This window comes from Bufo bufo, chromosome 7 (assembly GCF_905171765.1).
Source record: "Bufo bufo chromosome 7, aBufBuf1.1, whole genome shotgun sequence".
NCBI classification, from domain to species: domain Eukaryota; kingdom Metazoa; phylum Chordata; class Amphibia; order Anura; family Bufonidae; genus Bufo; species Bufo bufo.
In genome coordinates this window covers 47402150-47426248 of record NC_053395.1, presented here as the reverse complement: position 1 = coordinate 47426248, position 24099 = coordinate 47402150, and the positions used below count along the sequence as shown (strand labels likewise).

Genomic DNA, 24099 nt, shown 5'->3' with positions numbered 1-24099 from the left:
TTTTTGCACTGCAAGGACCATTGACCCAACTGGTTCCTTCTGGCTGCCGCTGGAAAGCTTTCGGCGGGATCTAGAATCGGAAGACCACCATTTACTTGTCAGGTTACAATGACAGGGCGCTGTTGTGTTGAAGACTAATACACTTACCCCTTGTGTGCCTGCCCCTGACATGTGGCAGAGGTTAAATGGTTCCAGAACAGGAGGTCAAGAGGAGATTAAGTTACCCCTGGCCTCCTAAAATGCTAAAACAACCTTAATGAGCTAATCATAGAAGATGGCTCCAAGGGCCTTTGTCATAAATCTCGGTGTGTTCAGCATAAGCGGGGGGCCCCCTGACGTCTAGGAGAACTCTGACATCTGAAGTCGGAGCTGCTTTGTGCTTGATGAAGTGGATGGAATCTGTCTGACCTGATTATTTACTGTTTATGTTGTCACTAAGTTACTTTATATTGTTTTATTATTGTATTTAGCATCAATATTTGTGAATATGTTATTCTTTGATATAGAGGCATTGCATACTGTAGGGTTAAAGGGGTTTTATATTGATGAACTAGAGCAGGGGTAGGCAACCTCCGGCACTGCAGCTGTTGCAAAAACTACAACTCCCAGCATGCATACTTGCTCTGCTCTTCTCAGAACTCCCATAAAAGTGCATGCTGGGAACTGTAGTTTCACAAAGGTTGGAATGCCGAAAGGTTGTTGACCCCTGAACTGGACTCGGGGTAGGTCATCAACACTCCTCTCTGCTTACCAGGCACTGCGCCATACATTGTATAGTGGTCATGCTTGGTATTGCAGCTCAGGCCTATTCACTTGAATGGGACTGAGCTGCACCTAGGCCACGTGACCAGTGAACGTGACGTCACAGGCCTAGGAAGACACCATGGCGCTCCGTCTATTCAAACAGCTGATGGTCAGGGGTGCCAGGAGTCGGACCCCCACCAGTATGATATTGATGATCTTTCCTGAGGATAGGCCATCCATATTTAACACCTGGAAAACCCATTTGAAGAGTCTCCTTCTGTTCCGTTGCAAAAACTGGGTGACAACCAGTGTGGCCACCATTATAGCTTCTACTGGAGTGGTCACCCAACGCACCTACAGATTGCAATGTTATATGAAGCAGTGAGGCTGGGTTCAGACCCGAGCGTATTCGATATGCGCTTTTTTCAGGCGTTTGTATCGGGCGTTTTTAATGGGCGGAAACAAGCAAACGCCCATTTAGGCGCGTTCCCGCTGAAGTCTATGGGTGGGAACGCGCAACAATACGCCCCAAAGAAGCTGCTGTACTTCTTGAGGCGTAGGGCGTTTGTACGCGCTGTAAAACGCTCAGGTGAGAACCATGCCCATAGGGAAACATTGGTTTTTGCCTGTTGAGCGTTTTTACAGCGCGTAGGAACGCGCTGTAAAACGCTCAGGTCTGAACCCAGCCTTAAGCAATGGAGAGGGGGAAGGTGCTGCGTACCTAGGTAGGACTAGAATCCTAGAAGACCCTTATGGGAGGTGCAAGGTGTAAGCAGAGGGGCACTACGTAAGCGTGAATGACCACCATGTAATACTACTTTTCCCTTTCAGCGCCCCTTGCTGGCAAAATGTGTGCCCAGCATGGCTTCACCCAGCAATATCAGCTGCAGGAGCCAGGAGTGGCGGAGCCCCATGACTGCTATCTTTACAGGAGGAGTTGTCTTCATGAGCCCAATTAGCAAGGCAAAGCATGTATGCCAGTTCTAGGGACGGAGATAAGTGGCTGCCGGGCACATCTGGTGCCTATCTCAGGGTAAATGAAGGATCAGATCAATTAAAAATGTAATTGCATACCTCCCAACTTTTTGGACGGTGAAACAGGGACACATATGGTTCATTGTGTGAAAGACCCATCGTTCCTGCATATCTATACACGTCAATAGTTTTCTCTTACGAAATGGTAAAAATAATCAGAATCTAGAAATTCCCAAAATCCAAACTGCATCAAATAATGAAATAATATACAAGATGGGCTCAACTATACGTATAGAGAGGAACCAGACAAACCTCTTCTGGGTCAGTACTGTGAATGTAATAATGTAAATCTATATCTCGGATCAAAAAGAGGGACATTTAAGGAGCAAAGAGGGACAGAGGGACTTGGGTCAAAAAGAGGGACTGTCCCTCCAAAAGAGGGACACTTGGGAGGTCTGTAATTGGTCTAATCTGTGATTTCCCACATGTTCTAATAAATATAGAATTGATCTTATCAAAATTGGTAGTGGTCCTACAAGAACACTGGGGGAGATTTCTCATCTTCTTTGTGCCTGATTTTGGCATGATGTGGCGCGACCAGCAGCCGTAATCAGTTTTCTGGAGGAAATGAAGACAGAAATCTACAGCAGCTCTGAGGCGCCATATATTTCTTTCTAGGCGCATGGACTGACGGAGGAGGCACCTAATCTATGACAAGGCGTGCGCAGAAAGTGCCAGTCTTCATAAACCTAATCTAATCAAAGTGCAAATTGTTGCAAATTTGCACAAATGACGTCCATGCTTTGCAGCATCTTTAGGCCTCATGCACATGATCGCGCCGTTTTTTGCGGTCCGCAAACCGCGCATCCGCAAAAAACGGAAGCCGCCCGTGTGCCTTCCGCAATTTGCGGAACGGGCGGCCCATTGTAGACATGCCTATTCTTGTCCGCAAAACGGACAAGAATAGGACATGTTATATTTTTTTGGCGGGGCCACGGAACAACATGGAGTGCTGTCCGCATCTTTTGCCACCCTATTGAAGTGGATGGGTCCGCATCCGAGCCGCCAAAACTGCGGCTCGGATGCGGACCCGAACTACGGTCGTGTGCATGAGGCCTTACTAAGTGATGTAGACAGTTTTAGACCGCCCTTTTCCAGCACATACGACGCGGGGGGGGGGGGGGGGGGGGGGCATGACTTGAGATGCGCCAATAAGGCATAGATTCTGGTATAAAGTAAGCAACTAGGGTTGAGCGAATCGAAGTTTACGAAGTTGACTTCGATCCGAATTTCAGGAAACAATTAGATTCGCGGTGAAGCTGAATTTCTTTCTTCCTGCTTCATGGTAACGAATCAATGGCGGTAAAAAAAAAAAAAGAATCGTATATACCTAATCATCCATTTGAGCAGCCGTGGCCATTTTACTTGAGAGTCCTGCACGAAATCTCGTGCACGGTGACGTATGACCACGCCAGCTAACGTGATGACGTCATCACATGCCGCGCTGGATCTTCAAGCAAGATGACTGCGGCGGCTTCTTTGCGATTAAATGGATGAGGACAGTACAATAAAAAATTTTTGATTATCAACCACTAAAATGCTTTCATATGAATCTCAGCGATGAACGCGGCATCTGAGGGGTTAAATGATGGGGAGGCGCAATTGCATTCCCTCCTATTGCACCTGCTATTTACAAAGAAATGCGCTGTGACGAAGTCATTCATCACAAAGCGATTCTCTGGGGAAATTCCGTAAAGCAGCCGAATCAAATTTTTTAGAACTTTGGTCATCTTTATAAGCAACTAATGGGTGGCCCTGTTTTTTGGGGGGTCCGTTATTGTTAGGGCTTTGGTCCCACCGCATCGTAGAGTCCGCCCCCATGGGGTTTTCCCTTATTTTATCTTTAGGATTTGCCGTGCATTGTGCAGATGGACCATAAATGATGGAGTTAGGTGTCATGTTCTCGGGTCTCTGTGCTGCAGGAACCTTACGTCTTCCACTTGTCAACACTCTGCAAATATTTCATAAAAGGATCGGTGCTGAAATGATTTTGCAGGTGTGCCAAGGACAACCATTCATACATTCCTCTGGTGTTATCAGTGAGGAGCAGAGGAGGTCATATTGATGCCTGGCTTCCCCCCTGGGGGGGGGGGGGGGGGGGCTTTTATATTTTATTTTTATAAACGAGGCAGAGATACAAGTAAATGTGTAATATATGGGTTTGGCGTTTTCACTGTAACGCTAGGTTCACATTCAGAAATCCGGCAGGATGATGCCATGAACCGCTGAATACCCATTGACTATGAGGGAGTCCAACAGGGACCCAGCCGGTTTCCGGCATCAATGTCCGCTTTCGACCGGACAAAAAGCCCTGCATGCACAACTTTTTGTCCCGCTGAAAGCCTGCATTTCTGCAGGAAACTGACCTGATCCCAGTTAGATCCCATTATAGTCAATGGTGATCCGGTGATTTACGTCATTTCACGGCAAATTTCTGATCGCGGATGTGAATGCACCCTTAGATAGTTCATTCCGTCTATACAAGTTAGTGTATTTGCAGTAGACCTAGGACGCAGCAGCCCTAAAGAGGATCTGTCGGCTCTCCTGACATGTCTATGGCTACTTCACATTTGCGCTTTTCCTTTCTGCTATTGAGATCCGTCATAGGATCTCAATACCGAAAAAAAACGCTTCAGTTTTGTCCCCATTGATTGTCAATGGGGACAAAACTGAACTGAAGGGAAGGGAGTGCACCAGAATGCATTGCGTTCCATTTGGTTGCGTTCCCATGCCGGACATAAAACAAGCAGCGTTTTAAGTGCATCCTGGGATGCGGAGCAAGACAGATCCGGTGAAACGCAATGTAAATCAATGGTGACGGATCAGTTTTCTCGGACACGAAAGAAAACGGATCCGGCACTTATTGACTTACAGCGGGTTTAGTGCCGGATCCGTCTTGGTTATTTTAGAGAGAATACAACCGGATCCGTTCATAAAACAGATGAAGATGGTTGTATTATCCTAACGAAAGCGTTTTTGCTGGACCCTGCCGGATGCAAAAACGCAGATGTGAAATGAGCCTATTTTAGTAAATTCATGAATTAAAAATTCAAAAGCATCTGTTTTTATAAATCTTGTTGTCCCGTTCCTCAGTTATTCCTCCTAGATATTCACAGCCAGGTTGGGTAACCGCATCACCCCCCCTATATATGTATTTTTACGACTCTATGATGTGCCGTTCCTTTATTATTCTTTCTAGAAGCTATAAATGAATTACTAGCAGTTTGAAGCGATGGTCCAGGTGGGTGCTACCCTTTGGGGGTGTGTCCCTGCACAGTCTAACACTATCCAATCATTGCCGCCGGTGTCAGACTGTGCAGGGACACGCCCCCAACTGGTAACATCCACCTGGACCTTCATTGCAAACAGCTAGTCATTTATTCATAGCTTCTAGCAGGAATAATAAAGGAACGGCACATCATAGAGTACAGAAGTGTTACTAAAACAGACATGTCAGGAGAGGGGACAGGTCCTCTTTAAAATGAGAATTCGCAGACATCAGCAAAAACTTATATATATATATTTTTTGCAATGGAACATTTACCTTCCAGCCATGTTGTGACACAATAGGCGGCCATAGCCTACGATGTATAGGATGTGGTTTAAATACAAAAGGATATTTGCATCAAAATCTGATTTCCTGGTCGGTTCATTATCGCAGAATTAACCAACCTATATCTGTATTTAATCTCGCCGTGGGGGATGGAATCCCTCATTATATTCGATATTTATGCAGAGCGTCCATACATCTGCCTCCTAGGGCACAATTGATGAGTCTGCCCGGCTCCTACCCCGCTGAGCACAGGGGTCAGCCTTCCTATAGATTCTACAATCCCAGATTCAGTCTTATTATGCAGGGGAGAAAGGTTCGGGAGAAATGGTGGGGGTTTCAGTCCTTAGGCTGAATACTAAGCAGCCTTTGTTATTCATCACATTGGGAGCAGATGTCTGCGACAAGAAGCTGCATCGTTCACAGTTAACACACCTCTCTGGAGGGATTCAGGAAGCGGCGCTGATGTATTTGTCACCGCTCCTGATAATTTATTTCTTGCCGAAACGCTGTGAATATCACCCACTGTGACACGGATTGCGCTTTGTGACACTTTGCCACTTGTTACATAAGGTTCGCTGCTTAGGAAGGGCTTGTTTTCCCCCTGATTTCTATCTTATACCTATTTTTGGTGGTGTCCATTCCTATACTTACCATCCAGATAGCAGAGCTGAATTCGTAGATTATTGTTATTTTATTCACGTATACATCGCTGACATATTCCGCAGTGCTTTACAGACGTTGGCATCACCCTGTCCCCAATGGGACTCACAATCTAAGTTCCCTATCGGTATGTCTTTGCAATACGTACCGCTATACATGTACCGGTCCATGCTAGGTCAAGGCTTTAATCAGGATCCTATTACGAGGAGGTGTAGACAACGGCAAAGCTGCAGCAACCTTCCAGGTGTACGGTATTCATAATCTCTACTATTAGAAGGTATGGACCTTGTGAGATCACAGGACAGCTCAAGCACCGTGCACGAGGTCTACTTAGGAACGGCCTATTCTCTCTGGGGGGCGGTTACTCCCTGCTCTACTCCTTGTTCACGCCATATTTAGATTTGGCTTTATAAAGGTCCTTTTGGGACCGAATTCTTGATTTATGCTAAGAAAAAGATGTAACATTGTTGCACAGATTGTGTTACGTGGATGAAATAAATGTGACTCGCTTTGCATCTTTCAAAAAGTAGTGCTGCGATTTCTGTGATTATCTAATTTGTGGTCTGAAGAGTCCTTTTGCGCGCACCTTCACTTCTAAAGGGGTGAGGACTTTAAAGGGCATCTGTCAGCAGATTTGTCCCTATGACACTGGCTGACCTGTTACATGTGCGCTTGGCAGCTGAAGGCATCTATGTTGGTCTCATGTTCCTATGTGCCAGCATTGCTGAGAAAACTGATGTTTTAATATATGCAAATGAGCCTTTAGGAGCAACGGGGGCGTTGCCATTACACTTAGAGGCTCTGCTCTCTCTGCAACTCTGCACTTTGATTAGCAAAGTCAGGTGAGATCGTGTTTACACTGCCTAGCCCTGTCAGAGTGCAGAGGGAGCTGCAGTTGCAGAGAGAGCAGAACCTCTAGGTGTAATGGCAACGCCCCCATTGCTCCTAGAGGCTCATTTGCATATAGTAAAACATCCTTATTCCCAGCAATGCGGACACATATGAACATGGGACCAACGCAGATGTCTTCAGCTGCCAAGCGCACATGTTACAGGTCAGATTCATAGGTACAAATCTGCTGACAGATAGGGCATCGCACTCATGGAGGGGAGTCCTGATGGGATGACCCCTTTAAACATGTCCGGTTGCTTCTAACTGACCACTTCTACATATGCCATGTCCTGGGTGAATAAGAATCTTCATAGAAGAGCATAGTTGATTGAGTCCTTCAAGTTCACAGGTCACAGATGGTTCTTATTAGGTGGAGGAAACCAGAGTTGCAGTTTATAGCCATGCCTAAGTTACGAAGACAATTATCCATAGACATGGAAACACCACCGCCACCCGATTGATGAACAGCTGTCATTACAAGACATTACAGCCAGTGCTCAACGAGACCAAGCCTGTGATGTCCAGTATATCAGACGTCTTAATGTAGTATTCCTGACAATTTGTAAAAAGAAGCTGTAACTCTTCCAGAGAAGATGAAAGTGTCTTCCCTCCATTGTGATGAGCTCACCGTGGGGGGTGAAGTAGTGAAACCATTGCTCCATTATGGACAGTGAAACTTTTTTCACACATCCTTCAGTAGGATTTACAGAGACAATAAGCCATTGAAATACTTGGGAGGGGGTGGAATAATATGTCTGATGTAAAGATAACTCAAGCTATTGTGCTCGAATATACAAAGGATAACATCTATAGAAGGTGGAGCAGCCCAGGATACATTGTGATGGGTCAAGACGTGGTTAGTGGTAGAGAATGCTTTCAATACAAGATAAGAGGTTGTCCATTGTGGCTGGAAATTTGGAAAGGGTACAGCCATTCGGTCAGGTTTCCTGATGTGGCTTTGGAAGCCAAAATCAGGAGTGGATCATAAAAGGAGAGAAAGTTATGCATAGGCTATGTACACCTTTGGGGGCATTTTATTATTATTATTATTATTATTATTATTGCATTGTACTCATTTTGAGCTAAAAATAAAAAAATTTAATTGGTCTTTATTAAAAATATGGAGCCCTGTTTTCTGTACAGAGCTGAGATGCTCTAGAAGCACTCTTTGGATTTTATGTCTTTTCTGTCAGACCAGGAGCTGACGGGATCCTTATCTCTGATCTCTGACATTATAAACACTCATTATAGCTCAGTTCTTAGCTTACTGATACGAATGTGGCTTAAATAAGTGTTTATGACCCCTGAGTAGTTTATTAGATGACTGGCACAAAGTGAAAGTACCAGTCATACAGCTAGAAAAACAGTTAAACCTTTGGGACAGAACAGCTCAATATCTTTAATAAAGACCAATTGAAAAAAAATGATTTTTAGCCAAAAATGAGTAACATGCAGTCATTAAAAAAAATTGCCTCCGAAGGTGTACATGGCCTTTAAAAGGACAGATATGATTTCTCTTTTTTGAATTCACTTCTGGTTTTGGCTTCCAAAACTACATCAAGAAACCTGACCATGTGGACATACCCAAATAATGATAGTCAGGGCAGGGGGGTGAAAACTGTGCGGCTACACAGGCGCATCAGCCATTGCTGCTGATGGAGGATCATCAGTGGCCTGGGACCCAAGTTTGTGACTACTACAAATCTTAATACAAAATGTATAGCGGTATTATTTATTATACTGTATAGTTTATTGTATAATTTTTATTTGTGTTGACCTTTTATTTGGTCACTATATGTTGGTATTATTTGAGCACAGTATGGTGGCATTTATTTGTGTGGCACTGCTACTTATGTACTAAGTACTCAGATACTGTATTGTAGTTCTTCAGATGCCAGTGTACAGTACTGTTATTTAGGTGGTATCCTGTTTGACACTGACACTATGATACTGAATAGTGTAGTTTCTTGTACCCTGTATGAATGTAAGCCATATGGCGGAAGATACCACACAGTCTAACCTAAGGTTGTCCATAAATAAAAAAATGGCTTTTGGTCGAACACTAATTTGGACGAAAGCTATCGCTCCCGATCCCCTCATACACATGCTTATTTGGTTCATGTGTTCTTAGTGGGAAGGGGAGGAAGCTGCTACCGGCCACGGACTATCTCCCCGAAAACAAAATGATCCTTTCAGAGAAGTGCTTAGCAGTTGTTTCTCTCTGCACTTCCTCCCTCCTCTTTCCACTTCCCCTCTACATAGACTTCTATGGGATGATGCAGTCTGATCCTTCAGTGAGCAGGCAGCAAGTCAAGGTCTCACAAGATGGATTTCTCACAAATTCGAAGAGAAATTTAGTTTTGAAAGGGGGGGAGTTGATAAGTGGAGAACAAGTCATTTTTCTCTGATAAGGTATATTACAAAGTTTATTATATCTGCCTGTACCATTGATGTATGCAAAGTTGTGTGAAAGTAAAGTAACCAATAAAGGCCTGTCCCTTGGCCAAGCCAAAAATGGAACAACAGATCAGCAGATGATTAACTCCCCTGTGTTCTCTGCGGGATTTTTACAAGACGAAAATGCTGCAGACTTGACAGTGTGAACAAGATTATCTGCTGTTTACTTTTGGCATTTCTAGCTTTAGTGTTCCTTTAAGACTTTTATATTTATGAACAGCTGCTTCCACTGAGCATTAAAGATCATCTTTGATCCTTTTAAAAGTTATTTCTATTTTTAACCTTTTCACAGACATCCCCAACTGTGCCTATGAGGATAGTAGGCGTAGTCATTCACTATGTATTATTAACAATGTCTGTGTACCGCCGGCCTTACAGTAAACCCACAAATAACTTTTTATATGATCAAAAGTAAAGTTATGTTATAGACTTATTTTATGTTACTTTTACAGCTCTGGGATCAGACATGCTCTGAATTGTAGCACAGTAAAAGCAAATGGCAAACAAATCATCAAGCTTCTGAGCCCCAATGCAAAATCTACACATAAATAATAGGATCCCCTGAACTTTCACATGCAATTTAGGGTACTTTCACACTAGCGTCGCTGGATTCCGGCAGGCAGTTCCGTCGTCGGCAATATGTATGCAAACGGATACCATTTTTAGACGGATCCAGACACGGATCTGTCTCACAAATGTATTGCAATACCAGATCCGTCTCTCCGGTTGTCATCCGGAAAAATGGATCCGGTATTTATCTTTTTCACATTTATAAAGCTCTGTGCATGCGCAGATTGCAAAACCGGATCCGTTTTTCCGGAACACTTAGGGCCGGATCCAGCATTAATGCATTTCAATGTAAAATAATGCCAGATCCGGCATTCCGGCAAGTGTTCCGGAAGCATGCTGCAGTATTTTCTCCGTCCAAAAACCGTACAGTGACTGAACTGAAGACATCCTGATGCATACTGAACGGATCGCTCTCCATTCAGAATGCATTAGGATAAAACGTATCAGTTTTTTTCCGGTATTGAGCCCCTAGGACGGAACTCAATACCAGAAAAGAAAAATGCTAGTGTGAAAGTACCCTTATAGAACTAGTCTCTTTAAACAGGGCAGAGGCACCTTCTTTTTTTTTTACCTTCTATAGCTATACCTCTGAGGTTAAAGGCTATGGACACCTTTAAGGGCATTTCGTATCCCTGCATTCAACTCATTTTTCAATTGGTTTTCACTTAAAAAATTTCGGCATTTTTACCTCTATTGCTTTCACTTTTTTATGAGTTGGATGCTAATGTCTGTAAAGCGCTGCGGAATATTGTAGCGCTATATAAGTGCATAAAATAAAAATAAATGAATATATGCAGATAAATTAAGACTTTTTTTTTTTTTATTTATTTTTTTATAGTGATTATTTATAGAAGAATTTTAAAATTGCAAACTTCTCAAATCCCAAAGGGATACAGAAAACAAAGACAACCGGACGACAAGTCCGTAATCCAGTACTTATACAAGGATCCCTATGTGGGAAGTACATCAGAATAACACAGCGGCAATATGTTACAAACAAGAAGGCAGTCCCGCGATAAATCATGTCATGTTTACTAGTACAGGACCAGACAACCATTCACACACACACTCATTCAACCTGGAGTCCCAGTTCCCTACACATAAAATCAGATAGTGCCCTGCTTACTTAACCATAAGCCCCAAATCTGATCGAATCTAACCGGCGTTCCCCTCGCTGCATAAGTGAGTTTGTACATCTGTAGATCAGCATTTATCAGTTGGATCCAGGAACCAAGTGTTGGGTTCTTTGGTGGTTTCCAATTCAAAAGGATTATTTTCTGCCCATAGAACATGAGTAAACGGAGCAACTTCCTTCCATATTTGGTAGGAACTATTTCTGCCACCAAACCCAACAGACAAACTATAGGAGAAAGTATCCCCGGAAGCCCCAACTTCGAGGAGATAAAACCACAAATCTCACTCCAGTACCCCCGCACAACCGGACAAGTCCATATCATGTGATAAAAAGAACCTCTCGGTTCTCCACACCTGGTACAAGAAGGGTCTGGGAGCCTACGCATATGATGCAGACGCACTGGAGTGAGATAAACCCTGTGTACCCACTTAAGTTGAATGAGTTGATCCCGAGCGCTTATTACCGTGTTCCTCCAGACAGAGCTCAGTTCCTCCAGGTGAGACGCCTCCGGGATATCAACCCTCCGGGATATCAACCCTCCAACGCTCAAAGGAGCGACAGAGTGGCGAATCCTGCATTTTCATAATTTCAACATAGAATGATGAGATAGGTTTATAAGGTTGTTTAAACCTAGCCACAGATTCAATGGGGCCACATTTCAAACACAGGGATAAGGATTTGAATTGGGCCTCACAGGCGTGCCTCAGCTGGAGGTACCGATAGAAACATGTATGGGGCCAATTGTATTCCCTGCGAAGGCTCTCAAATGAACAGAAGACCCCATCCACATATAATTGAATAAGGTACTTCACACCCTTTTGGGGCCAAAATTTATGATCAGATAGATGAAACAGTTCTTGCAACTGCCTGTTGCGCCACAATGGTATATACGGGGACCAAGTATCACTCCCCTCACCCTCAATATGCATCACCACAAACTGCTTCCAAGCCACCACCACTGCCGCCATCGCTTCAGTATAATGCAAGGCTGAGGTTACTCCCCCCCGATACACCAGGTTGGCCAATGCCTCATAAGAGCCGCCTCTAATACCACTGCAGGATTATTGGCATCCGCCCTAATGCACCAGGAGGCATACACTAATTGGGCCGCGATGTAGTACAAATACATATCTGGTAATCTCAAACCCCCTTGATTTTATAAGGCTTTCAAAGAGTCAACACGTCCTAGAAGAGGCTTCTTCTCATCGACACTGGACACATAAAGCGTTCTGTGTCACAATGAATGTATCAGAGAGCTGCTCTGACAGCTGGATCTGTAGCCCTTATCTTTACTTAACCGCTCCTAAACACTTATTATAGCTATATCCGTATCAGTTTAATAACAATTTACCTTATATGAGATATGGACTACAGGTCCAGCCATCAGAGCAGCTGTTCGACCAATTCACAGAGAAGGGGGAAGCAACAGTCTACAGATACATAGAAAGTAAAATTTTTAGAGGAAAAATGCTGAATTAAAAAAAAAAAAAAAATTGATTTTCAGTCCAAAATAAGTAGGAATGCAATAAAAATTGCACCCAAAGATGTACATGACCTTTAATACCAATGGAAAAAGTACTAATCAACTGCATCAAGTGACAATCTGCTTTTTTGATTTGTGTAAATCTTGGTGTCAATATCCAAAGTGCTCATGAAGGTCGTCTTCGTGTTAAGGAAGAGCTGTTGGTACATATTATGGTTATATGTGACGCACGGCAACGGCCATGGGTCCCTTAAAGCAAATGTTTTTCGTGATGCCAGTTGCAGTGAAGCAACAAGGGCACAGGACCCCTTTTAGTGATGTTGTAGATGGTATCCAGGTGTAGGAATGCCAAAGAGAGGTGCAGGGTGGCCTAAATGTCCCTTAATGTTGGTGCACATGTCATGGTGCTCCTACCTGGATACACTGGACCCCAGGCTTTCTCGTCCGAAGCAGAGCAAATAAGGGGAAAAAATCCAGGGATTTGAAGATATAAATTGAGTCCAGACCTTGTGATGAAGTTCAATAACAGCTTTACTTGAATAAACGTTTCTCCAACAGTTTCAGGCTTTGTCTTGGTTCCCAGCCGGCGTTAGCATTAACTCTGGCAGGCAAACAAACTCAACGCTGCTACATCTGTTGCTCTCTGGCTCTGCTGTGCTGACAAGCTTACTGTATAAGGCTACTTTCACACTGGCGTTTTGGCTTTCCGTTTGTGAGATCCGTTCAGGGCTCTCAAAAGCGGTCCAAAACGGATCAGTTTTGCCTTAATGCATTCTGAATGGAAAAGGATCCGATCAGAATGCATCAGTTTGCCTCTGTTCAGTCACCATTCCACTTTGGAGGCGGACACCAAAACGCTGCCTTTGTAATGGAAGCGTTTTTGCAGATCCATGACAGATCCGCAAAAAAACGCTAGTGTGAAAGTAGCCTAACTTTGCTTCTTTCTTTATGCTGCAACTTCTCTCTGTAGTCTGTCTCTAGAATAATACCAGGCAATCTATACCTCCTGTCTTCAGAGGCTTCAGGCTTTGGCCTCTGTGTCCAGCAGAGCTGAAGGTGCTCTAGCTGTCTTAGGCAGGACACGTCCAGCAGGGACGTGGACCTGCTTCCTTCCCCAAGCAGGGGGTACTCTCCACTGACCTCTAACTAACTAAACTCCTCCTTAGAGGGAGAGAAGAGAATTGAAAGAAGGTTCCATCCTCTGCAAATGTAGCTCTGCCATGCTTGCTGCCACCTTCTGGTGAACCAGGTACATTACATGAACAATAACAGTTGCATAGAAATAGCAATGCACATTGTAGTGGACTGAAATAAATGCATAAGATGACACTATGTTAGCCCAAAGGAGACAGTAGCGAGGTGCAGAGTGGTAATATCACTCTGGGTCATTACATATATATGTGTCCAGATCATTCCCAAGAGCAGAAATACCCAGGGGCAGGTTATTCCCAGGGGCAGTGGCACAGAGGTCCAGTAGGTAAAAGGGCTCATTATAATCCCAAAAGCATTTAGATGTGTGTTGAACCCGGATGTAAGGGGCTGAGCTTGTGAGATTTATTGCTCACCTATAAGGGGTTGGTCACAGGATAGGTGATAAAAGCATGATCACTGGAGGTCCAGCCACTGGGACCCCCCAATCATGAGAACAGGGGTATCCAGGTCCCCTGTGTGAATGGGCATGCTCCTTTCACTTCTGTTAACCTGCTGTGGATAGGTGCGTGATCTACTAGGCAGTCTTAAAGACTGGGATTCACGTCCCCACCTATCCCTTGGTTGAACTTGATGGACTTATGTCTTTTTTCAACCGTATTAACGATGTAACTATGTAATAGACAGTGACGAGAACAGTGGTCATGCATACACGTCACCAATCCATTCACACAAGTTTTGGGCTGGGCTTTAGTCTACTTGACAGTCTACCATAGATGTCTATAATATAAAGCATTGCCACTATTTGAAATATCTATACCATATGGTCAAAGAGTCAAGGCCCCTTTATACCCATTATATAAATTTGGCGGTCTTCTTACAGGGAGGGATAACATGATCATGAAGCAACATAAAGATACGGGTCTTGTGCACTCATCACAGTGCGGGCCCTTGACTTCAATGGGTCCGTAGTCCGTATGGGTCCGTAGTAGGACATGTTTCGGCCCTTAAAGTCAATGGGTCTGCACCGTGATGTTGCGTGAACACAACCGGGTCCGTGTTTTGAAGATCTGCGGTTTGCAGTTATGTGCATGAGGTCTTACATGGTCGCTGAACTCTTTTTGACATTCACAGCAAGAAAGACAAGTATTTGTGCTTGGACTAAATGATGCAATAATTGATTAGCTTTTCTTGAACCTCCATCAAAGGATAGAGTAACCGGAAATGGCGCCTTCCGATGTTACACCAAACTGAAATACTATAACCCACGGCCAAATGAAAGGGGTTCTCCAGCCCTATATAAAAATGGCGGATTCTTTTGAGATAAAAGTGCGGCACTACAGCTGTATGGGCTCATTTACTATACAGTCATCCATACGGTTATTTGTGTAGAAGTGCTGTATACACAGACTTCATAGGAGCAGATATATGGACGTGCATGTGTAGACTCCATATTTATAAGCTGCCATCTCCTGGGACTGAATTTTACCATTGCTGAATAGAATAGGCCATATTTTAAATATTTGACAGCCTCCCTTAGGGGAATCAAGTTTTTATGTTAATATTTTTTTGGGCGATTTCTGTTATAGTTTTACATCTCACTATCTTAACATATATGTTATGTCCAGTTTTTGCACTGGCCACTAGGCGTAATAATATGTTGAGACCTTAAGGCCCCTTTCACACGGGCGAGTATTCCGCGCGGATGCGATGCGTGAGGTGAACGCATTGCACCCGCACTGAATCCTGACCCATTCATTTCTATGGGGCTGTTCACACAAGCAGTGATTTTCACACATCACTTGTGCGTTGCGTGAAAATCGCAGCATGCTCTATATTGTGCGTTTTCCACGCAACGCAGGCCCCGTAGAAGTGAATGGGGTTGCGTGAAAATCGCAAGCATCCGCAAGCAAGTGCGGATGCGGTGCGATTTTCACGCACGGTTGCTAGGAGACGATCGGGATGGAGACCCGATCATTATTATTTTCCCTTGTAACATGTTTATAAGGGAAAATAATAGCATTCTGAATACAGAATACTTAGTAAAACAGCGCTGGAGGGGTTAAAAATAAATAAATAATAATTTAACTCACCTTAGTCCAGTTGATCGCGCAGCCGACATCTCCTTCTGTCTTCATCTGATCTCTGTGCAGCAATAGGACCTGTGGTGACGTCACTCCGGTCATCACATGATCCATCACATGATCTTTTACCATGGTGACTAATAAGATAATGTAGATAGAGTGTAGGATATAGGAGGGGACAGTGGGGATTTAGTGGGGGCTGGGGTTAGTGAGGAAAGTAGGGAGAAGACTGGGCAGAACTTTACACCGATGAAAAATAGAGCTGCTGGTAACAAGAACCTGTTACATGCAAACATCAACCAAGGTAACCGAAAAATCCCGGATATTCACTTTACAGGTAATAGTAATTTAAAATGTATTTTCACAAATGCCAGAAGTCTAGCTAGAAAAATGGGGGAGATGGAGGCTATGGTACTAGAAGAACACATAGATGTAGTTGGTGTGGCTGAGACATGGTTGGACTCTTCACATGACCGGGCTGTAAATATTGAGGGTTTTACACTATTTAGGAAAGACCGGGTCAATAGAAAAGGCGGTGACGTGTGCCTGTATGTGAGGAGTGATCTGAAGACAAGTGTGAAAGAGGCAATTGTGGGTGAGGATGTGGAAACCTTATGGGTGGAATTTCAAAGGGATATAAACACTGAAAAAATAATACTTGGTGTAATCTATAGGCCCCCCTAACATCACAGAGGAGATAGAAATGCAGCTGTATAACCAAATAGAGCGGGGGGCACAGGCTGGTACAGTGGTCATAATGGGAGATTTTAACTTCCCAGACACTGACTGGGGTCATGGTTCTGCCTCAACCGCAAAGGGGAGAAGATTCCTCAACTTGCTGCAGGACCCCTTTATGGACCAGTTTGTAGAAGCTCCCACTAGGGGCGATGCTCTGTTGGATCTGGTCATTTCTAATGATGCAGAGATTGTTGGTAATGTTACTGTTCGAGAAACACTGGGTAATAGTGACCACAATATAATTATATTCCCCCTAAACTATAAGAAGCAAACTCTGTCAGGCAGAGCAAAGACACTGAATTTTAGAAAGGCTAATTTCCCTGGGTTGAGGGCAGCATTTCCGGGCATAGACTGGGAGCAGCTACTGTCACATAATAATAAATGTAGCTCACTGAATATATATGACCATTTACTGCAGTACCAATGTATCCTCTTTGCTTGCACATGTATGCCGCTGTTGTTCACGATTTGCATAATTTAATAAAGATATAGATTTTTGGTATTTGATTGTTCTTTACTAGTGGGGGGACATTCATTCTTTTTGGTGTATAGATTAGTCTGGCCCCACTGGATCCCACTGACAGCATTAGTTGGGGGCTCTATATCTTTTTTGGGGGGACAACTCTAGATAGATAGGATCCACCATTCACAAAATAGGTGATATCACAGCTTATCTGCTCCCTCCTGACCTCTGCACAGGTCACAGAGCATGCCTAGAAAACTCTCCCATAGAAGTTCATGCAGTCAGCTTCTTTCCATTGTGTCTATGGCTCATAGTGGCTGCTCTCAAAGAACAGAACGTGTTGACATATTTTAAGCCTATGTGAAAACTGCTGTTTTTACATATATAGTGACATGGAAAAGAAATAAAAAAAAATCACCCAAAATTGTAAAAATAAAATAAATATATATATATATAAATAAATAAATATATATACTGTATATCTAACATAAAAATTTAAGAAGAGCTCTCACCTCTGTTTTAGAAACTACCTGCATTCCCCATGCAATAACAATTCCGGAGAATCCTTTCTTATGACTCTATGCTGTGCCGTTCTTCTATTATTCCTGCTAGAATTTTATGGCTAAAGGTACAGAGGGGTGGCACCATTTAGCGGTGTCACAGTATGACACTGGCAGAACTGTTTACACAATGTCGGACTGTGCAGGGACACCCCCCTAACTGGTATCTCCCATCTGTACATTTATCCATAAGCTTCTATCTAGAAAGCATAGAAGAAGAATAATGGCAAAACATAAAGTCATTAAAAAAAAATTAAAAAAATTCCCGAATTGTCATTTCATGTGGAATACAATTATCTCACATAAGGACATTTAGGAAACTTTCACAAATAGTTAGTGGTGCATGGGTCTCAGGGTCTGAATTCTAGTCTGAGAGGGGACAGGTCCTTTTTAATTTAAACAATAGGTCATATTCTGACGACACATTCCCTTTAAGGATGTAAACATAATGCAGTTTATTATTATTATTATTAATATTATTATGTTTTGTTGGTAAACAAAGCTTGTTATATAGCAAAAAGTGATACAATGTTTTATTATAGACTGTGTATAAAATAAAGATTTCTGCTTGCTGTCAGTGAGTGGAAACATATTTGGTATTTTTTTTTGCCATGCGGCACCTCCATGACGCACCATATTCTCCCCTAGAAGCCTCTAGGGTCGTATACCTTTTGTAATATAGCAGACATTACATAGGAGAGCGCATGTTAAACACGGAGTTAGCTGAGAGGAATCGTGTGACTACTCAGGGGCCATGCTGCTGATCATGTGACCCCTCTTAGCCAATCCTTTCAGAGGACAAACTATATAGCACATTGCCTGCTGGGTGCTCTAGCACCCACGAGCTTCCTTCGGATAAAAACTCTCTTTATAATGTCGTTCTGTTGAGTAACGCGTTCCGTGTTATGGCAGATAAAACAACACTTATGTTAAACCCTTCATTCATAATAAGCAAGATTTCACACTTCCAGATGATAAATAATTCAGGAAGAAAAAGGAAGTAGATGTGGAGATACTTATTGTCACATTGTATCGTGTTTTGTCTTCGCTGAGAATCTCCAGGGTAACGCTGGGCTAAAATAGTTTAGCCACGAGAAGATTTTGTGTCTAGAATAAGGAAATTTAGGAAACTTTCACAAATGGTTAGTGGTGAATGGTTCTCGGGGTCTGAATTCTAGTTTGTGCCCGCTCACCCCTAAACATTTAAAGGGCATCTGTCAGCAGTTTTGCACCTAGGACACTGGCTGACCTGTTACATGTGCACTTGGCAGCTGAAGGCATCTGTGTTGGTCCCATGTTCCTATGTGTCCGCACTGCTGAGAAAAATGAGGCCCTGCTCTCTCTGCAGCTGCCGCGTCCTCCGCAAAATCGTAATCACACCTGGCCCTGTTAATCAAAGTGCAGAGGGTGTGGCGGGTGCAGAGAGAGCAGAGCCTCTAGGTGTAACGGCAACACCCCCATTGCTCCTAGAGGCTCATTTGCATATATTGAAATTTTCTCAGCATTGCGGGCGCATATGAACATGGACTAATACAGATGCCTTCAGCTGCCAAGCGCACATACAACGGGTCAGCCAGGACAGATGCCCTTTAAAGAGGTTATCTGAGAGTTTAATACTGATGACCTATCAGTTGGGTCTGACTCCTGGCCCCCCTACAACCAGCTGTTTGAAGAGATTTTGGCGCTCCGGTGAGCCTCTTCCCCGGCCAGTGACATCACGTTCTTCAGTCACATGATCTAGGTGCAGCTCCGTCCCACTCGAGTGAAATGGAATGAGCTGCAATACCGAGCACAGCCACTATACATGGGATGGCACTGTGTTTGATAATCTGCGAGGAGGCTCACTGGAGCGCCACAGCCTCTCAAACAGCTGATCGGCGGGGGTCCTGGGTGTCGGATCCCCACCGATCACATACCAATTACCTATGTCATCAGTATTAAACACTTAGACAACCCTTTTAATGGCGACACTCCGTCTTCCCATTAAAATTGGATCTAAATGAATTTAAAAAAAATTGCATTCCTACCCCCCCTTCTCAGGGTTGTAACAAGGGGGAGCACCTGAGAATGTGCACCCGGGGTCGACAACCAGCGAGCCACGTCGCCTGGGCAGTGACATGAACCTATGCCCCGGGTAAAGGAAAGCCTGGGCACGGCCTAGGTCTGCAGATTCTGTGTGGCTCAGGCTTCATCGAGCTACGGGACCTAGAACAAGAAGAACGCAAATGGTTAAAAGAAAAATAAACTGTAATAAAATGTGCTTAACGCAAAAGCGTTTGGTAACTAGTTTTACAATGTTTTGCTTTCATTGTGATTGGTAATTATTGTTCTGAGATGTGAGAAATGTAATCTGTGCGGTTATTATTGACGGCCCGAGTAACAGTCTCAGGAAACCGCGTGGTCTGTAGAATAATCATCACACTTTACCGTATGTATTATTCATTTGAAAATTGTAAAAGCGGAGGAGGTTCGTAGTGGAATGTTGTTTTTAAGCCATTTTTTAAAGATCTTAAGTAACGCTTACTGGAAGGTGGAAACACGGCGAGCGCATCCGGCGTCAGTTCAGTCCGTACACAGACATTAAAGGGGGGGGGGGGGGGGGGGTGTCATCACTACATGTATTCTATTTAAATATAATTCAGCATGAAAAAGGAGTTACCTTTGTAATTTTCTGTAACAAAAATACTCTAGTTGTGAGATGTTCTTTTTATTTTATTATATTGGTGTTTAATCTGTATACGGTAGTAATGTGCACGTCCACCTACTGAGGTGGTCGCACATGCTCACTTCTGTCCTTCAACTGCTAACCATATCTACTGATAGAAGCTGTGATACTTAGGCCTCGTCCACATTTCCGCGTCAGTGACACGTCCGTGTAAAAAAAGGCGTACATGTTTCATCCGTGAAGGATCCGTGGTTGGTCCATGTGTCCGTTTTTATCATCCGTGTGTCATCCGTAATTCACTGACGTTGCTCAGCTTAAAATTAATTTCCAAAGAATCTCCTATTAGTCTTCAGTGAAAAACAGACGCACCACGGATGCCATCCGCGTTGTGTCCGTGATTTTCACGGATACATAGACTTCAATGGGAGTGCTTGGTCCGCATCATGGATCAAAGTAGTGCATGTCTCCGTGATTTTTTTTTTTTTTACTCACCCACGGTCAGTAAAAAAAATACTGAAATGTAAATAGACACATTTAAATCAATAGGTACGTGTGCTGTCCGTGAAAAACGGAAATGTGGACAAGGCCTTACAGTAAGAGAGCTGCAAGAGAAAGGACACTCCCCTGAGCGGTGACAGAGAGAGCTGCAGAAGAAGGACCACACCCCAAGCTGCTGGCCTGAAGAGAATCTAGCATTTGGAGCAATACATGAGGAGATCTCTGGATCCATGTGAGGTACAGGGCTGGTTCTAGCTTTGCTAGAAAGAGATTATTGTGTCCTGTATGATGCCTGATTTTCATTTTTCACATCAGTCATGGCATAACCTCTTTAAGGTATTGTCTCAGAATGAGAATGTATTAGCAGTCCACAGGATAGGTCATAAACGTCTGATTGGTAGGCGTCCAACTGCTGGGACCCTCACCAATCATGAGACCAGCTGGTCCCGTGTCTCCTGTTTGAATGGAGTAGCCATTGAGCATCCGTACTTCCACTCCACTCAAAGTCTATGGGACTCCTGAACACAGCACAAAAGTACATTCCACATTTTGAGCTTGAAGGCCTCTTCAGGAAGATATTTTGAAAGATAACTTATCAAGCTGATTTCTTAAGTAGGTGTTTTAAAATTTCCAGAGATTGGGATAAGATTTTATTGTTATTTGCATTCTGTGCATGAAAAGACACTTGCAAGGAATGTGAACTACTCTAACCTCAAGAGGAATCCACAAGTGGTACATGGCGACTCTCTCCACATCACTTCAGTGTGATTCTGATGACAGTATGAAGTGGTTTTGTGACAAAATACAATACTTTATCTGTAGTAGATAAGGGGAGAACAGGGCGTATAATGGAGGGGAAGGTCCTAATGTGAAGTATATATCCACAGAAAATGCCTCTGAATATTCTGCTAAAACAATTGTGAAATTCAGGATTTTCTAAGATGAGCTATATATAAGAAGAAAGAAACCTGTGTGCAAGACCACACTGTCCCTACCTATACGCCAGACCAGTCCTTTTCTACCTGTCCTATGTGCCAAACAACACCGTAAAAACCTCTTCTATGGCCAGACCACACCTTCCATACATACCCTGTGTACCAGACCACACCTTCCCTACCTGTACTATGTCCAGACAATACCTTCTCTACCTGTCCTATGTGCCAAACCACACCATCCCTACGTGTACTATATCCAGACAATACCTTCTCTACCTGTCCTATGTGCCAGATCACACCATCCCTACCTGTCCTGTGTACCAGATCACACCTTCCCTTCCTGTGTACCAGATCACACCTTCCCTACCTGTCCTGTGTACCAGATCACACCTTCCCTACCTGTCCTGTGTACCAGATCACACCTTCCCTTCCTGTGTACCAGATCACACCTTCCCTACCTGTGTACCAGATCACACCTTCCCTACCTGTCCTGTGTACCAGATCACACCTTCCCTACCTGTCCTGTGTACCAGATCACACCTTCCCTTCCTGTGTACCAGATCACACCTTCCCTACCTGTCCTGTGTAACAGACCACACCTTCCCTACATACCCTGTGTACCAGACCACACCATCCCTACCTGTCCTGTGTAACAGATCACACCTTCTCTACCTGTCCTATGTGCCAGACCACACCATCCCTACCTGTCCTGTGTATCAGATCACACCCTTAACTACCTGTCCTATGTATTAACCAGACCACACCATCCCTATCTTTCCTGTATACCAGACCACCCTTCCCTACCTGTCCTATGTGCCAGACCACCCTTTCCTATCTGTCCTATGTGACAGACCACGCTTCCCTATCTGTCCTATGTGCAAGAACACCCCCCTTCTCTACCTGTCCTATCTGCCAGACCATACCTTTTTCTACCTGTCCTAATTGCCAGATCACCGTTCCTTACTTTTTCCGTGTGTCAGACCACTCCTTCTTTATCTGTCCTATGTACCAGACCACTCCTTCTCAACCTCTCCTGTGTACTAGACCACTCTTCCCTAACCTATTCTATGTGCCAGACCACCCTTCCCTACATGTGCTATGTGCCAGACCACACTTCCCTACCTGTCCTATCTGCCAGATCACACCTTCCCTTCCTGTCCTGTGTACCAGATCACACCTTCCCTACCTGTGTACCAGATCACACCTTCCCTACCTGTCCTGTGTACCAGATTACACCTTCCCTACCTGTCCTGTGTACCAGATTACACCTTCCCTACCTGTCCTGTGTACCAGATCACACCTTCCCTTCCTGTGTACCAGATCACACCTTCCCTACCTGTCCTGTGTACCAGATTACACCTTCCCTACCTGTTCTGTGTGCCAGAACTCACTTCCTTACACAGGATAATAAATTGTAATTGTAAGTGCATAGTCAAACCTAACCAGTTAATTTCTTTTGTAGAAACATGAAAACCCACCCAGCTGTTGTCCTGCTCCTCTTTTTCGTGATTGGCTATGGATCTTCTGAAAATTCCACAACGTCGAGAGGCTGTGGCCTGGACATTTTTCCACGCTACGTGTACCTTTGCGATCTGGATGCCATTTGGGGGATAGTTGTGGAGGCCGTGGCTGGTGCAGGCGTCCTTACAACCTTGCTTCTTATGTTGATCTTATTGGTAAGACTCCCTTTCATCACAGAGAAGGAGAAGAAAAGTCCTTTGGGAATACATTTCCTTTTTCTTCTTGGAACTCTTGGATTGTTTGGCTTAGCTTTTGCATTCATCATACAAGAAGACGAAGCGATTTGCTCCGCAAGAAGGTTCTTGTGGGGCGTCTTATTTTCCCTTTGTTTCTCATGTCTGCTTGCTCAAGCCTGGAGGATCCGTAAGCTTGTCCGGCATGGCAAGAGCCCATCAGGCTGCCATCTTGTTGGAATGGTTATGTGTCTGGTGTTGGTTCAAGTCATTATTGCTACCGAATGGATTATCTTAACAGTCGTTAGGGAGAAGAAGATGGCCTGCAGTTACGAGCCAATGGATTTTGTCATGGTTTTAATTTATGTCTTGGTTCTCATAGTGGTTACCTTCGGTCTCTCGCTTTTCACACTGTGTGGAAAATTTCAGAAATGGAAAAAAAACGGAATATGCCTTATTATTACAACTTTTCTTTCTGTCTTGATATGGGTGGCTTGGATGACTATGTATCTTTATGGTAACAACGAACTGAAGAAAAAAGACAAGTGGAATGATCCTACCTTGGCCATTGCCCTGATCGCGAGTGGATGGGTGTTTCTAATCTTCCATGCCATCATAGAGGTCCATTGTACCATTCTACCAGCACAACAAGAAAACACAACAAATTATTTCGATACGTCCCAACCTCGTATGAGAGAGACACCTTTTGAGGAAGATATTCAGCTGCCCCGGAGCTACATGGAAAATAAAGCTTTTTCCATGGATGAACACAATGCAGGTAAGTG

At 43.8% G+C, this 24099-nt stretch overlaps 1 protein-coding gene across 1 annotated transcript in view; it reads left to right on the top strand.

Annotated features, from left to right (window-relative positions):
• The window catches only part of GPRC5B (G protein-coupled receptor class C group 5 member B), a 43110-nt gene that overhangs the window by 3250 nt on the left and 15761 nt on the right, over positions 1-24099 (top strand). Inside the window, exon 2 of the mRNA XM_040439252.1 lies at positions 23083-24092. Coding sequence (XP_040295186.1) covers positions 23087-24092 — 1006 coding nt within the window. The 5' untranslated portion in view covers positions 23083-23086. The remainder of the gene's footprint in view (positions 1-23082; positions 24093-24099) is intronic.